At 45.5% G+C, this 16,490-nt stretch overlaps 1 protein-coding gene across 2 annotated transcripts in view; it reads right to left on the minus strand.

Moving 5' to 3' along the window:
* The window catches only part of LOC138633084 (STE20-like serine/threonine-protein kinase), a 208,649-nt gene that overhangs the window by 2,984 nt on the left and 189,175 nt on the right, over positions 1-16,490 (minus strand). For both annotated transcript variants that reach the window (XM_069719106.1, XM_069719105.1), the window contains 15 exons: positions 15,195-15,359; positions 11,996-12,044; positions 11,551-11,700; positions 9,438-9,510; positions 9,149-9,343; positions 8,969-9,050; positions 7,868-7,999; positions 6,388-7,233; positions 6,168-6,298; positions 5,817-5,940; positions 4,148-4,327; positions 2,238-2,367; positions 1,460-1,584; positions 316-507; positions 79-204 (listed from right to left, as the gene is read on the minus strand). In XM_069719106.1, coding sequence (XP_069575207.1) covers positions 79-204; positions 316-507; positions 1,460-1,584; positions 2,238-2,367; positions 4,148-4,327; positions 5,817-5,940; positions 6,168-6,298; positions 6,388-7,233; positions 7,868-7,999; positions 8,969-9,050; positions 9,149-9,343; positions 9,438-9,510; positions 11,551-11,700; positions 11,996-12,044; positions 15,195-15,359 — 2,700 coding nt within the window. The remainder of the gene's footprint in view (positions 1-78; positions 205-315; positions 508-1,459; positions 1,585-2,237; positions 2,368-4,147; positions 4,328-5,816; positions 5,941-6,167; positions 6,299-6,387; positions 7,234-7,867; positions 8,000-8,968; positions 9,051-9,148; positions 9,344-9,437; positions 9,511-11,550; positions 11,701-11,995; positions 12,045-15,194; positions 15,360-16,490) is intronic.

Genomic DNA, 16,490 nt, shown 5'->3' on the forward strand with positions numbered 1-16,490 from the left:
TGAGGTGTTTTTTTTTTTTTTTTAAATACATCTTCAGTGAAGCGTGTGATGTGCGATGCGAGTTGTAGAAATGTGGACCTGCAGCTGCTGAAGCTCTCGGACGTTGGCGTCGCACTGGAGCTGCAGGTCTCTCATGTGGTTTTCGTGTTTCTGTTGCTGATGGAGTCTCTCGTTCTTGTGCCTCTTCTCTTCCTGAGATGCAAACTGAACACACACACACACACACACACACGACTCGTATTCTCGTACTGTCAATATCTTCTTTCCTGAACTTCCTCCCGTACGGCCGACCCGCCGGGGGCGAGCGCGTCTCACCTGCTTGACCTTCTCCCTCTCCTGCTCCAGGGTGATGACGGCGCCGGTGATGCGGAGGCTCTTCTTGAACATGGCCATGCGCGTTTTGGCCTCGCTGCGCTGGATCTTGGGCAGCCGGGCTCGCTCCTGCGTCTGCTTGTTCTTCATCTCCTCGATGAGACGCTGGTTGTAGCGCTGCATCTGCTCCATCTCCTGTAACGGGGGGAAAGGTGTGGGGGGGGAGGAGACGCGTTACCGTGGTCAAACTCTGGTCTGACCCGAGACTACGACTAAATAAAAAGGACGGACGGTGAAAAAAAAAAAAAAAAAGATTTCTGGACTAAATTGATTTACTGAGAGTTTGGACGGGAAGCAACGACAAAACAGCTGAGACGAACTACAAAAAACTGGCAGGCAGCACGCGGACGTTTACAAAAAGGTAAAAATGATGTAACGGTGTCAGGTGATGTGGATGATTACATCAGGTGGACCGAGTAAGATGTAAAAGTTGCTCCATCTAAAAGAAACAATCGTTAACTTAACGCTATTCGACAATTTCGCTTCTCCGAGACATTAAAAAGCTCCAAACCAGCCGACGATGTCGTCTGAACTTCTCTGAACGACGGAGCCGCTTTGGAAAAAGACGGTAGAAAATTTACGAAACACCCACGAGCGGCTCCAAATTCTCTCCGCTCTCGTTATTTAAAATAAATAAATAAATAAATCGATATTTTTGGCTTTTCATCGTGACCAAAAAATGCCAGTGTCGCCAGTAACTCCCTATTAATATCCTCCATCACGTGAAGCCACAAACTTATCCAGCTGTGGGAAAAGCTGGCAGTTTCGAGGGGCCCGTAAAGAATGACTTGTAACCCTGGTAACCGCACCCAACAAAGATGGCGACAGATGCGGCTTGAGAATGCGTCGAGGATATACATGTATATTAAAAGAAAATGCACGACAAAAAAAATTGAGATGGAAATGTTTTCAGTTTGTGTTCACTAAAACAAAACAAAACAAAAATCTTAATCTGACTAAAATACATTTTCATAAAAAAAAAAAAAAAAAAAAAGGATACTTAGAAGATGCTTTTCTGAGGTTAAAAGTTCGATCGATGAAGATGTAAAAAAAGAAAAAGAAAAAAGAAGCCCGGTGGGTCTCGTACCTTCTCGTGTCTCTTCAGCAGCTGATGCCTCTGCATGAAGTACTGGTCTTTGAGCTGCTGCTTGAACAGCTGGTGCTTCTCCTGCAGGTGGCGCTCTTCCAGCTCCCACATGGCGGCCTCACGTGCTGCACGCAAGTGAACAAAAGACAAAGCTGAGTGACTTCACAGAAGGAGCATTATTAAACAGGAGAATATCTCTTCATGGTTATTAATCCCACATGGGGGGAAATTTAGTCGTCACAGCAGCATAGAAACACAAAAAAGGTGCACACATTATAGAAACACACTATGGAAACATTTACAAATACGTGTACAAAAAATAAGATCGAGAAAATATTATATATATATATATAAAAAAAAAAGAAGAATGACTAGAGGCACGCACACTATACACACAAAAACAAATAAAATACAATAATACTGAAAGTGTCAGGTGCTATGAAATGTTTCCGTTTCATCGTTGTCGGCGGCGACGAACGAGACGGAGCGCTTTTACTGCTGCAGACCAGATGTTTTGTCCTCAAGTGCTGAAACACGCCGGACAGACCAAGACGTGGCGGGAAAAACAACAACAACAACAACAACAACAACAAAAAACTCTGCTGGCAGGCGAATCAAATATTCAAATGGAATTGGCGTTAAGCTGAGAGGGGTTTACCGCACAGGGACGGTGGCGTGAAACTAGAAGTAAATTCAGGACGGATTTTGGAGGTAACAAATATTTAATAGCGTCGGAGTAAATCCTGCCGCTGAGCTCGTAAACAAATCCAGTTTTTACCTCGGAGGAGCTGCTGCTTGTGGTTGAGGCAGTCCCTCTCGATGGTGGCGAGCTCGTGTTTGTGCTGCTGGATGATCTTCTTCAGGGCGCTGTCCAGATCCTGCTGCTGCTTCTGGAGGAACTCTTGTTCCTGGAAGATCGGAGTGAGGGGGGGGGGAGGACACGAGGGAGAAAACGAGATCCGGGTGAGACAGAATTCATAGTTTAATGTCGTGGACGAGTCCGTCGGCGCGGCAACTGTTGCCACGCCGAAAGAAACGGGAAGCGTCGCGTCCTGCCGTGAAAAGGCGATGAAGACGTTAACAGCGGGACAGGACGCCCGAGGCCAGTTGAGTGTGTGTGTGTGTGTGTGTGTGTGTGTGTGTGTGTGTGTGTGTGTGTGCGTGTCTCTTGCCTGCAGGCATTCTGCCAGCTCTCCCTTCAGGCTAAGCGCGCCTCGAGCCGATAGTTGCAATAAAGGCCGTTTCACCTACTCGGCCCGGCCGACGCAGAACAATCCTGACGCCTAAACGCGCCGACATCATCCTTCGCGTCTACAAAATGAATCCTCAAAATAAGAACCAAAAAGGAACAACCTACGCGACTTGTTTCGATGCCGTGTACTTCCCCGTACGGCGCCGAGCCGTTAAGGGTAACGACACTTTCTTTTTTCGGTAATAAACTCTTTGCGTGAGGACGTCAAGTGACGTGTTGATGGAACAGAAGTACGACCCCGTTAACAGAAAAGTTGGGACGCTGCGTAAAATGACAATTTTAAACAGATTGCAATGATTTACAAATCCTGTAAACACACGTTCAATTGGAAAAAGACCAAAGACGACATATCAAATGTTGAAACGGAGATATTTGATTGTTTTATGAAAAATAGAAACTTATTTTGAATTTGATGGCAGCGACACGTCTGAAAAAAAAAGTCGAGGCAGCCGCATGTTTACCGCTGTGCTGCATCACCGCTCGTTTTAACACTCTGCAAACGTTTGGGAACCGAGGGAGGGAGTTTTGAAAGTGAAATGTTGTCCCGTTCTTGCCAAAAAACAATTTAAATAGCTGACTGGTCTGGACTGCAGGCAGGCCCGTTTACGTTGAGGAACATTAGTCATTAAATTGTTGCACTATTTGCCCGCGCAGTCTTTTCGCAGATTGGTGGACCCGTCCCCGTCTTCGCTGCCGAGAGACTCTTTTTATATTCAATAATGTGACCGATCTGTTGCAAATTAACCTAATTAGTTGCGAGCTGTTCCACCAGGAGGGGGGGTGTCACTTACATCCTGTACGAGGACAAATGAAAGGGCTGAATCGTAACATGGGCCACTCCCTGCAGATCACAGTACATTACCCTCCCACACATTGCACTACTCACACGGCAAACTCGGGTAGGTGTTTTGAAAGTGAAGAAAAAGTCTGCATCAAACATCACAACAACAACAACAACAAAAGTTTTGTCCTTTCTTGTAATAAAGTTGTGCCCGAGCTGAGAGGAACACACACAGAGAGAGAGTGTGTGTGTGTGTGTGTGTGTGTGTGTGTGTGTGTGTGTCAAAGTTCAAACTCCACTGCAAACCCCGAGGGCCTCATTACCTCCTCCGGCGTGGCTTGGATAATATCCTCTTTAATACGTTTCATGACAGCGTTTGTCACGTGCTTTGCGGAGAGGCCCCCTTCCCGTTTGGCCTGCGCAGCCGTGAGCAACAGGTGGAAAATAAAAACGAGACAAAAGCTGAGGGTAGATTAGGAGCTACATGAGGAAAAATATAAACGAGAGGTGGCAGCGGTAGACTGATTTAACCCCCGACTGGGTAAACACAGGTTATCTAAAGACAGATCAGAGAGGTGTGTATAAATAGGAGCCCTCCTCCTCCTCAGGGTCTGCGGGCGGGTAAAGGAGGTCAAAGGGAGATGACGCGACTGACCTCTTTCTTGCGGTTCTTCAGCATGTTCTGGTACTTGGACAGCTCTTTGTCCTGATCCGCTTTGATGCGTTTGGCCTCGTCCCGGAGCCGGTTGGTGTGCTCCTGCTCCAGCCGCTCGATGGTCTGCTTCTGCTGCCGCTCCAGGTTCTCCACCTCCTGGTCGTACTGACGCTTCTTACTCTGGAGGACGGAGAAGGGGCACACGAGTCGCTGGTTTTGAGACTGAGGTTTTAAAACTACGTCGAAGAGCTTTTTTTTTTCTTCTAAATTCTGGATATTCAGAAAGTAGCCTTTATTTAACGTGGTGGTGGTGATGAAGGTTTGATGTTTTAGAAACTAAGTGACTTCTGCTGGTTTGAAAAAAAAACAACAAAAAAAAAAACCATACAGCCGACCTTCAAAATTGATCTGAAGTCCGTTATTCACAAACTGCCTCCATCCGAGGACACTTCCCGAAGACAACAACAATCTGTGTCTCCTCACAGTGGAAGGAAAGTAACAGTCAGATGTTGAGTCATGTTGGGTTTTTTTTCTTTCTTACGTCTGTCTGGTTGGCTTTTTGTTTACAGAAGGCATAAACAAACTTTTACTGAACAACCGCAGAATTAGTCAGATGTGTTTTTTTTTTTTACGAGTGCTTTCTTCAGACTGCAGACAAACCAGATTTTTTTTCTCAAATCAGATCTTTTTTTATTAGGTTAGGTAGTTACTTTATTAATCCCCAAGGGGAAATGTTTTCGCTACAGCAGCATACAGGAAGCAATAAAATAATAATAAAATAATAAAAAGCAATAAAATAACAGTAAAAAAATATTAAATATAAAATGCATATATATATATATATATATACAAACAACCAAGAAACACAGACAACAGTGTTACTGTATTACAGACTGTGCACACTGTTATTTGCAAGTGAACAGATTGGATTGGGTGTATCTGCGTGGGTTGCTGTGGCAACGATGTATGCTGCAGCCACGCTTTTCCAACACGGAAGTTGGCTTCTGTCCGTGAAGTGATGCTGTCGTTGCCTACTGCGGCGCTGAAAAGCCACACTTTCTGCTAGCGGTAGCGTAGATGCTGCTCATCTTGTCGCGATGTCTGGAGTTGTGAGTGACGCAAGAAATCCGATTCTGAGCCAGCAGAGTGCGTCCTCTAAGAAATCCGACTGGAATCACGTTTCAGACCCTCTTTAAACATAGTTTGGATCCATATTGCAAAAACTGCCTTTAATGTGTTTTTTGGGGGTTTCTTTTCTGTTCAGACTTTCAAAAATCAATCTGGATGGCAGAAATCGGATTTAGGCCGACGGTCTGAACACTCGAGAAAAAAAGAAAAGAAAAAGGGTTGAAGACTTCTGGCTTTAAATAGACTCGATACTTCTGGCTTTATCTAATATAACTGAAGCATCAGCTCTTATACATAAACAAACTTCCTCTTCAGGGAGAAGCCAAATATCAGCAGTAGCTTTTAGGTTAAAGAGTTAGATGTGAACGAAAGGTTTGAGGGTTGACACTTTGTGCTTGTGATGGTCAGGGACCAGGAAGTGAACATCGAAAGGATGGGAAGTGTCGTTTGTAAAGATGCACGCTGGGAATGCAGCTCTCTCCGCTGTTTTTTTTTTTTTTTCCCGAGCTCGTGACAGACAGGCTGGGGAGAAGTGACTCACCGTGGTCTCCTGCTCGAAGCGGCGGTAGATCTGCTCCTTCTGCTGCTGCAGCTTGTTGCTGAGCTGCTGCTGGGCCCTCTGCTCCTCCTTCTGCAGGAGACGCAGCTCCCTCAGCTCCTGCCGTCTGCACAGGAGGATGATGGGAAAGGTGATGGAGGTGTTAACAATGTGGAATTATAACTTCCTTTTTTTTTTTTTTCATAAAGCAGGTCAGTGTCGGAGAGAAGAAAAAAAAGATGGAGCATTTAAGGAGCTTAACTCCGTACAGTCAGGTTCGTGCAACTCATTTTCATAGTATTTGCATAAAACTGCTGCTCCCTGGTGTGTATGGAAACGAAGGGAGGCGGCTACCTGAGGAACCTCATCATCTCGTTCTTGGTGTCGTTGTCGGTGATGATCTTTGATGTCGTGACGCTCACTTCGACTCCGTCCACCATGAATTTGCGAGTCTTTTTCAGCGTCTTCTTCTGACGCTTCATGTCCTGAGAGAACCATTAAGAGGAGTTGATAGACGAGTCTGTGATACGGTCTCTGATGTTTGAATGTGTGTGTGCGCGTGTGTGTGGTTTACCTGTATGGAAACAGATCCAGGCTCCTTTGTTTTGGACAGAAAGCTCGAGATGGACAGATTGAGGTCTCCGCTGCTGTTATCTGCGGCCGAGCCACTTCCTGAATCTGAATCTCTCTCTTTGTCGTCCTTCGCTTTGTCCGGCACCACCTTCTCATTCTCGGCTGTTATTTTATCCTTCTCCGCCGGCTTCTCTCCGTTCGCCTCTTTCACGACAGCTTTATCCGGCTCCGGCAGTGTCAGAGTCACTTTCAGGTTTTTGTACGGGTCCTGATCCTGATCCTGGTCCTGGATCTGGTCCTGGTTCTGGTTCTGGTCCTGGATCTGGTTCTGGTTCTGGTCCTGGTTCTGGTCCTGGTCCTGGTCCTCCTCCTCCACCGGAGTGCTCGGTTCCTCCACGACAGGCGTCTTTTCCTCCCGAGGAGCCTCGGTGACCTCCGAGCTCTCCGCGTTCTCGGCCGTGTCCACTTCCTTCTCGTCCTCCGCGGCTATTTCCAGCTGCTGCATCTCTTTAACGGGCGCCTCGGGTTCGGTCTCCGGCTCTGGCGAGGCGACGCCCGCCGCTGACGCTGCAACTTTCTCCTCCGCCGGTTTCTCTTCCACCTCTCCGTCCCGAACCGGAGCGTTCGAGGCCTCCTCCGTGTGGCCGTCTGCGGCGGGCTGCTCTACGGGGCCGGTGTCCGCCACGTGGTTGGCCACGGGTGGCTCAGCGGGTGGGGGAGTGGGTGCGGGCACGGGAAGAACCGGCTCCACCTTCTCAGGTACCGACTCCAAGACGGAGGGAGAGAGGGGGACCTTCTCGTCCTCCGAGCTGGCCACGCTGACATCCGACGGGGCGCGTTTGTGACCCTGAAGAAGACGAGGAAAAGCTTCACGATTATTGGTTTCTTACAAAAGCCAGAAAACGTCCAACACTGATGTTGTGTGACTGTCGGCGATTTCACCACAAGCGATGAGAAAACTAAATCCAGCCGCGTAAGGTGTGAATCTTCCTCTTTATTCTTCGACACACATCGGTTCCTTGCTCAGCCACGGCAGAGGGACAAATACTAAACTGACTAACTTCAATAGAGTCTAACTCGTACTGCTAAAACCCTATTTGAGCCTCAGCTACATGAAGAGATGGAAACCTCTTTCCATGTTCATATAAAACATGTGAGTAAAGGGTTAAAGACAAAATTGATCCTTTAAAGTTTCCCAAGAAAGGTGCTTTTATGAAAGTTTTGCCTTTTTCTTTTACCGATAGTAAAACAGTACCAAAGATTTACTTATGTTCTCAACAAAATGGAACATTTGCAAAGTGTTTTCTGACATATTACTACATCTCGCAGCAGATTAGAGCCAGTTTAATGTGTTCAAAAGAGTAAAAGCCTGAAAGAGATGTGTTTTCTTGAAAGGGTCATTATATCTGACTACTCAGGTTTTCACCTAACAGCGCAAATCTTCTGCACGTGGATTTTTTTTTTGGTCAATTTCTACTTACCAGATGTGCTTCTGTATCTTCCTCCTCCTCTTCCTCTTTGTGCTCTTCAATCTCCTCCGTGACCTCAGCCTTGGCCTCGGCTATCAGCTCCCTCAGCGGCCTGCTCTCCGTCACACTGGACACAAACGAATGCTGTCGCGCGAGACAAAGCAAACAATTAGATATTGAAGTCTCAATGCAAAAACAGCCAGAGCATTAAAAAAAAAAAAACATGGTGAAACTCCACACTGGAACTGCTGGAGCTAAAGCGCTTAATTAGCAGCAGAGACTCGACACCCCACTGACAAATAATCCCTTCGGGTTTGAGATATAAATTGCTCGCAGCATGACGAACTCTCAGCGGGGTGCATCTGACAAAAACACACATTAAACAATGCTGGCTAAACATTTCAAACTTCTACTGCCTCCTCTCTGTCTCTCTTGGGGGGTTTCAAGCCGTCTGTCTGAGCGCACTTCACGGGAAATAAGAAATAAAACGATCAAAAGAACCGTGTCCAGACTACAAACACGACAATCCCACCTTCTTTGGTTTAGAAATCTGCTGCATGTATTCTATCGTCGGCCGGAGAATGTGCAGCTTCTTCGATGTCAAAACCTTCATCGGTGGCGGGCCGCTGTTTTCTATTTTCAAGCCCATCGAGTCTTCCTCTGCGGAGAGCAATCCCGTGGCTAGCCGCGTGCTACAGTGTTTCCTGGGTGCGTGTGTGTGTGTGTACGAGTGTGTCGTCGCCGGCTCTCTGGAGGTAATTGGCTCGGACTCGGCCGAGCGCCTTAAACCCCGCGGACAAAGCTGACGTCAGCCGGGACGGAGAGGGATGAGCGTCAGGACAGACGGGCCGACAGCAGGTGAGCAAATGTCGTCTGAGGCTCTGTTTTTTTTTACAAACTAAAGAACTGAGAGATGATTTTTGTTTCGTTTTTAATGAATATTTTGAAGGCATCACGTTTACGCTGAGGTAAATCTACAACACTTGTTGAAATTGTAGGTAATTAAAATGAAGAATCGGCTCTTTTTCAGGATTCGTCGAAAATAATGTCAACGCAAAAAAAATACACAGATAATATCGTGGTATTATTTTAGGGCCTTATCGCCCCTCTAACCTGGAGAAGTTGCGTGGCGCTCCATCTGTTGTCCACGTTCTTGTCCAGGCAGCGCTTTAGGAAATCGCTGAAGTCTGGGGACCTGAGAGGAAGAAGTCAGAAACAGGTAACGCAATGTCACGAAAGGTGCCCGTTTAAACCGGCGACTGGAACCCGGAGGTCCTCCGCGCCGCGACTCACCAGCGTGACGGCTGCATCAGCGTCGGAGGCTCGGCCTTGGCTATTTTCAGCAGGACCCTCATGGGGTTCATCTCGTGATTGGGCGGCTCGACCTGAGCCAGCTCGATCAGGGTGACCCCGAGGGACCAGATGTCCGCCCTGTAGTCGTACGGACGGTCCTTGGACGTCTCGCACATCACCACCTCCGGAGCCATCCTGGAAGGAAGACGACGCGTTTTCAGAGGATTTTTAAAAACTTTGACGCCGGGTAGTCGCTGTACGTTTTCATATTTCTTCTTGGTCTCCTCACCAGTAAGGCGTTCCGATGAAAGAGTCTCTCCTCTGCAGCGTTTTGGTGTTCTTGGCAGACACGCCGAAGTCAGCTGGAAACCACGTGATCAAAGCAGAAGCAGAAATTAGCCAGAGGAACATCACTGTCATCATTTATGTTCCACACGCAGACACATTGAGCCTTTATTCCCGATGAAAAACTGAGAGGCTTCATTGTTCGTCTCATCGGTGCGTGAAATGAACAGGAAAAAAACACACACACACACACACACACAAAAACTGCTGTCAGAAAACACTCTTACATTTGCATGATGGCATCATTCTTTGTGTCGTGTGTGTGTGTGTGTGTGTGTGTAACAGCTCATCAGTGTCCCGGCGGGCAGATGTACAGGCACCTCTGTGTGTGTTATGTCACTGGATAAAATGCTTGCTGTGTGTTATTTCACCGGTGACTCATACTCCTTTTAAGTAAAGCTGCAGTGCTGCGTCTGCTGTGGATGACACACACACACGCGCATACGCACACGCACATGCACACACACACACAGAGAGAGCAGCAGCAGCAGCAGCAGGCAATCTTCATTGTGCCCGAAGAAAACAAATTAATGTTACAAAGTCTGCAATCGCAACAGAAGGAGTCACCCTTCCTTTCTTTCGTGGCTTTATTCTTTCTTTTTAAAGGTGCACTCCACCAATTTATTCTGCCCGTGAAAACGGAATAATTATTATTGTATAATGTCTCCCAATGTCTGAGTCTGGGATTGGAGTCGAGTTTCAAAGACTTAGTCGGGTCTATTAACATTTGTTGTGGAAAAACTGCTTTTGCACACACCTTGATGTTGTTGTGGGGTACGACTCCATCACAGAACTCACAGAAGGACGGACACACACACACACACACACACACCCACACACACACACACACACACACACACACCCACACACCCACAAAACACCCACCCACACCCACACCCACAAGGACTCACAATATCTGCACTGAAGTCACTTTCTACACGGCTGCTAGATGCTGCTTTTACTTATTTATTCTCGGGTTGTTTGTATTTATCCTGGTGCTGCTCTTATCCACTCATTTATTCATTCATACTTGGATTCATCCCGTTGCTGCTCTTCGTTAGTCCGGTGTTTAGCTTTCATGTTATTTATGTGGTTGTCTTGTTTTGTCTTCTGTATGTACTTCTTAATGATCAGAGAGTAGCTGAACAGAGTTTCATTGTTCTGTGTTTTGTATAATGACAATAAAGAATCATTCATTCATTATGTACGCATCATGCGTGTTCTGACGGATGTGTTTAAATGCTGGATCATGTGTTTCGAGACGAGAAGCCGGGATTATCTCAACCTCTGCAGTTTTAATTCGGACATTAAAAAAAACTCATCTTTTTTTGTTCATTTTTCATTGCTTGCGGAAATAATGGTCAAAACTACAAAAACTAGTGTTAAATGTGATCTTTTGGTAAAGCACACGAGAAGTCACTACATTCTCTCTTCCGACTTGTTTACATGCGCCGAGTGCGACGTCATGAGAGATCATGTGAACATGTAAGCTTCTTCACATTAAAGGGGGGCTAAAAAAAAAAAGAAGAAAAACTTCAAAGTGGTACAGCAGTTTTTTTTCTGACCAATACGATCTCATATTATTCCTCGACTCCACGACTGTGTGTGTGTGTGTGTGTGTGTGTGTGTGTGTGTGTGTGTGTGTGTGTGTGTGTGTGTGTGTGTGAATGGTGTAAACAAACACCTTAAGAGTTGGACCTAACAGTGTATTTAGGTTGCGCTTGGTTTAGAATCACTGTACGGGACATTCCCGTTTCATTTGCGAGGAGAAATTACAAAACTGTACGAGGAGAAATGTGCTTGTAAGGCAAGACAGCTCCCCCAGCTTCTTAACCTTCTCCTACATCCTGTATGTATTGTTAGATTATGTTTTTTTTTTTTTCTGCACACATCCTACACCGATACTAATTTAGGCATCTATGGGTTGTGGTTCTGACTCATACAAAATCCAGGTTGTTAAGGGGAGACTCGTTGCGAGGCGGACCTTGTTGCTCTCCCGCCTGGACGTGACGTCCTTTCTGCTGCTAACAGCTGGATTTCGGTAAGATTGCTCTTACCCAGCTTGACGTCACCGTCCAGCGTCAGGAGGATGTTGCCGGCCTTCAGGTCTCGGTGGATGATTTTGTTTTCGTGGAGGTAGACGAGCGCCTGCAGGGTCTGCCTACACACCACCCGGATCTGAGGCTCCGTCAGGGGTCTTTCCAGTTCTGCGAGGGGAGGGGGGGAAAGGGAGGAGAGGGTCACGCCGACACACGCTTTGAATTCCTCACCCGGCAACACGCTAATGCAACCTAATCATGGGCGGTAATAAGGGTTAAGCTACATTTAGTGCGCTGGAAAATAAAAAAAATAAAAAAAAGTGGAATGTGGGTGGTGTACGGAAGCCTTTTGATGTCTTGAACTGGATTTTGTTTTTTTCAACTTAGCAGATAAGTGCTGCAAAATGAGCAGCTTCCTTTTTGATGTTATAACCTGCGTGCAAAGTGGAAAACGCTGACTCACCAAGCATAACAGCATCCACAGCCCCTCCTGCACAGAACTCAATGAGAATCTGCCGACAGGAGGAAAAAAAAAAAAAAAAAAAAAAAAGAGAGAGAGAACAGACTTTTACAAAGTTGGAACCACATGCATTTGTTTATGTAAAACACTGCGCATCACATACAAATGTACTACGAGCTGATTACTCAGAGTTTAGAAGTGATCTGTGCTCCAAAATGCATTTAAACAGATTGATGATTGCAGGCCGTTCACGAGGCGGTAATGCGCTGGTTGAACTGAGTGACCTCCAATATCTATTGTTGAGTTCGGGAAGATTCTCTATGGAGCGATAGCAGTCCCTTTATAAAGAATAAATCTGTAAAACAATAAGGAAAATATAAAGACGAATAAATAAATGAATAAATAATAATAATAAAAATTTAAAAACGGGGAAATATAAAGACAAATACAAAAAAAACTTTAAAACAGTATCGTCTTTTCTTTTCCCGTATTGTCTTTGTTTTTACTTGAAGGGACGAGCTGTCAATCAAGTAGATTTGGGCGAGCTTTGCACTGACTTCCAGTTTCTGTGCTGATGACTACAGCATATTTTTCCCGGTGCCAGGAAGCTATACCGAGGATCAACAAAACCGATACGCACAGACACCTGCACCCGCCAGAGGACAGGAGAAAGGTTTTGAAGTCGTACGTATAAACCTACGTCCACAATTACGAGGGTGAGTGATTAAGCCTTTCCCAAAACGGGACTCTTTCAAATGTTGTTATTTTTCTTTATATTTCCAATTTTTTTTATTCATTTATTCCCCTTTATGTTTCCATATTCATTTCCTCATTCTTTGACAGATTTATTATTTATTGTGGCACTCCAATCGCTCCATAGTTCTGAGGTTCACAGAGACACACTCGTCTCTGTATTGAGTCTGCTGGACATCCACTGTACACATCAAAAACCCAAAAGGAACTCATCATCACCACAAAGTACCCAAACTACTGACTTTCCGAAGGCAACTTGAGAATAAACCTACCGCCAGCCTGCATGAATGAACCACCCTGAGCTCTTAAATGCATTTAGGAGCTTTCAGTATGGCTGCTGGTGTAAGAGGATTGGCCCAGTTGGGGCCACGTTGTGGAAAAGGGTATCGCTCGCTCGTTATACTGCCGGACCTGAGGCCTTATTCTGCAAATAGGATTAGAGTATCTATGGACACAGCGCCTTCGGGAGGCGGCGAGTAAGATAGTGTGCAGCAGGTAAAGCGAAGCATATGGACTGTAAATACTTTCCTGAAACGCGACGCTCGCCGGACAGCGTCACGCTAACATAACTGCTGTGCTGAGTTTTTTTTGGGAGCGTTCGGCCGAACGTCACTCCGAAGGAAGAGGAAGTGACGCTCCACTTCTGCATTCTCTGGAACCACTGAGAAACTAATTGTGGTTGATTTGTTAATTTTAAACCTGAGCTTTTTGATTTCAGGGTCGCCCTGCATTTAAAATAGCAACTGATGAAAAAAAAAAAAAAAAAAAAAGATCACTTTAAGAACTCCTAAATAAAAAGAAACAAATGTGTTTCAATGGCTTTCCGGGATTCAGCTGAAGCTTTTCAAGACTGTTCCACTTCCAACAACAAAAGCCCTCACCAGGAACACAATGCCTCAAGTCTCCCAGAAGTCTTGGCTATTCAACACACACACCAACACACGGTTCTAGTGTTTCTCTGTAGGCGTGCTGTTGTTTTAGTGGCTCTACTCGCGTACAATGGTCCCCACAGTGGTTTTTCAGAGTGGCAGCCGGGCAGAGAGGAACCGCGGGCCGGGGCCGCAGCTTCCTCTCCCGCTTGTTTATTCGACACGAGGGAGAAGCACCAACAAATGTTCCGATCCTTCCCGACTGTGGCCGTGTGCGAGCTCACCTTCCCCGAGTCCCGGCGCGCTCGGAAATACCAGCGGCAGCACAGTAATGAAAGCGGCGCCTCGCGAGATGGTGTTGTGTAATTTAAATTACAGCGGAAGAGAACAAAAGGGCAGCGAGTGACAGCAATTTACATGCAGTTATCCAGTGGGTTACGTCCCAGGCCCCCCTGTTGAGATAATGAAATGAAGGTTTTCATCTCCAGGAGGTAATGTCCCGGAGACTCTCTTCTTTTTAGACGAACAGGTGCTATACAGGCCGAGATAAAAAAAAACAAAAAAACGCCTCCATCGAGCTGCGGTTATTGTTCAGAGGACAATGGGGAGGAAAAGGGCAGAGCGCTGCAACGCAAAGCGCTGTAATCAAACACTCAGGTGATCACTGGAGTTCATAATGACGTGACTGTCTTTTTGAATGTTTGTGTGCCGACTCACAGGAGTCACGGCTGAATGCACACGCTCAGTTTAAAAAAAAAAATTAAAAAAAAAATCTGTCCCCTGCCTACACGTTTTATCAGTTTTAAGGGAGTGTGATTTATTCAAAAGAAAATTTCAGGCTTTGGCATCAACTGGAAAGACACCCTTTCCCATCCAGGAGGAATGTGTTATTGGCTCAGCGCGCTGAGATTTTGTACATGACAAGAAAGTGAAAATCCCTGGAATAACTGGGTTGCACCAACTTGCAATCTACCTCTGTCACGAGTTCCCCTCACACGCCGTCTGTTTATTCACGGGCACTTCCTGTGTTTAGGCCTTGGCTACGATCCACACTGACACTAAACGTACGAAGCCATTGCATCTACACGGTGAGAAATACACCTAAATGTCTTTACGCAAAGTCAGCGAAAAACAGCAGCGGTATTTTCAGTTCTACAATATCATCACGTGCACGTGCTTTTATTTCTAACGAGTGGCTACGGTGACAAAACAAAGGCATTTAAAAAATGAGCTCATATTAACAGCGAATGGGTGATAAACTGGTATGATGATTAACAGCTCTTCAAGCCGCTTGTTTCTGCCAATCGTGTGAACTTTGGCCACAAATTTTGATAAGAAGCGCAAAGGAAGTTGCAAATACTGCATTAACAGTCCAGCGATGCAGGTTTAAGTCAAGGATACCGCACGAGTATTGCGGATTTCTTTAAAAAAAAATTTTTTTTTATCCCATTTGGTGAACAGTCTGTAATATTCAGGTTGGTCTAATTTGTGTCTGTGCCGAATCTGCCATATTATTTCCTGCTTGGGTGGCAACGCAGAGGAAACCCTGACACTCCCACACGGCTCTTCCCTCAACTCACCCACAGTTTGCTCTCAAAATAAAACGCGTCGAGCAGCTTGACGATGTTTTGGTGGTCGCAGGAGGCCAGGATGTCGATCTCCACCATGTAGTCCTCCAGCTCCTCCTCGGTCTTTGTGTCGATCACTTTGGCTGCAGCTAGGATGCCCGTGTGCTTGTTCTGAGCCTGCAGGTGAAAACATTGTTAGGTGGTTTTTTTTTGTTTTTTTTAGGTGAATATACTTCAGACAATTTTAAATTTGTCATTGTGCCGCTGCAGCTGAACACATCTTAAAAAGACCCAGGAGGTCAAAGGTGGTTTACGTTGGACTCTAAATGATCTTGACCTCAGTTCAAATGATCACATGGATCCAGAAACAACAAATAAACACTCCTCTTTGCTGGAGGTCTCTCAGCAGACATGTCTCGATAAAGTGGAAACTCCTCCTGTTTGTTTTCGGCTTCTCCTCAGACAGGATGTGCTCGACGAAGTTGCCGCTGCGATATGGGATGCGGCCACTTCCTGGTGACCTACCCGTGTTCATCACTCGGGCATGCGAGGCGATTTAGAAAAACATAAACCATCGCCCAGAATCTACTGTTCGAAACTTAAGATACAGTTTTTATTAACACTTTGAATCAATAAAGTGTGGGTACTGCCCCAGTGGTGCATTACAACTGGGATAACCCACAGCCCAGGAATATAGACACAACACTGCAATTTACTGTTTGTGGATCTCCTGTAGCTCAAATCCAGAGTGACAGGGCCAAATAGCACAAACCCGAACTGCAAAGACTAGTTAGTCAGATCGATAGAAAATTAACCAGAAACCATTTTGATGACTGATCGATCTATCAAAGCAAAAAAAAAAAAAAAAAAAAAAAAAAAGGCCACACGGATGAACTGATTCTGAAATGTGACAATTTAATTCTTTCTTTTTTTGGTGCAATAAATTAAGTGTCACATCATCTCAGTCTGAGAAATTTTAACAGCTAATAATTGTCAGATTACTCGATAATAAAATCATTGTTAAAAAGTCTGTTTTGGTGTTTTTTTCCCCTTCGTAACCACCAATTCTGGTTCAATGAGGCTCGCTGGTGAAAAGGTAGGAAACTGGTGCCCTGTGACTAAATGAGCATGATTAGGCTTAATTTAAGTATGATTTCTAGGAATGAAGTGTTGGGTAACTCCAAGTGTTTTAGTGTCCAAAAAAAAAAGCATTTGGCAAAAAAAGAACACAACAGAATATATATATTGGGTGTTTGGGCTTTAAAAAATGTCATAGCATTTACTGTCACTGTCAAATGGAGCTTCTGG

The sequence above is a fragment of the Brachyistius frenatus genome, unplaced genomic scaffold (assembly GCF_029030835.1).
Source record: "Brachyistius frenatus isolate BFR_SWC_R1_liver_20210118 unplaced genomic scaffold, ASM2903083v1 Contig_206, whole genome shotgun sequence".
Taxonomy (NCBI): domain Eukaryota; kingdom Metazoa; phylum Chordata; class Actinopteri; family Embiotocidae; genus Brachyistius; species Brachyistius frenatus.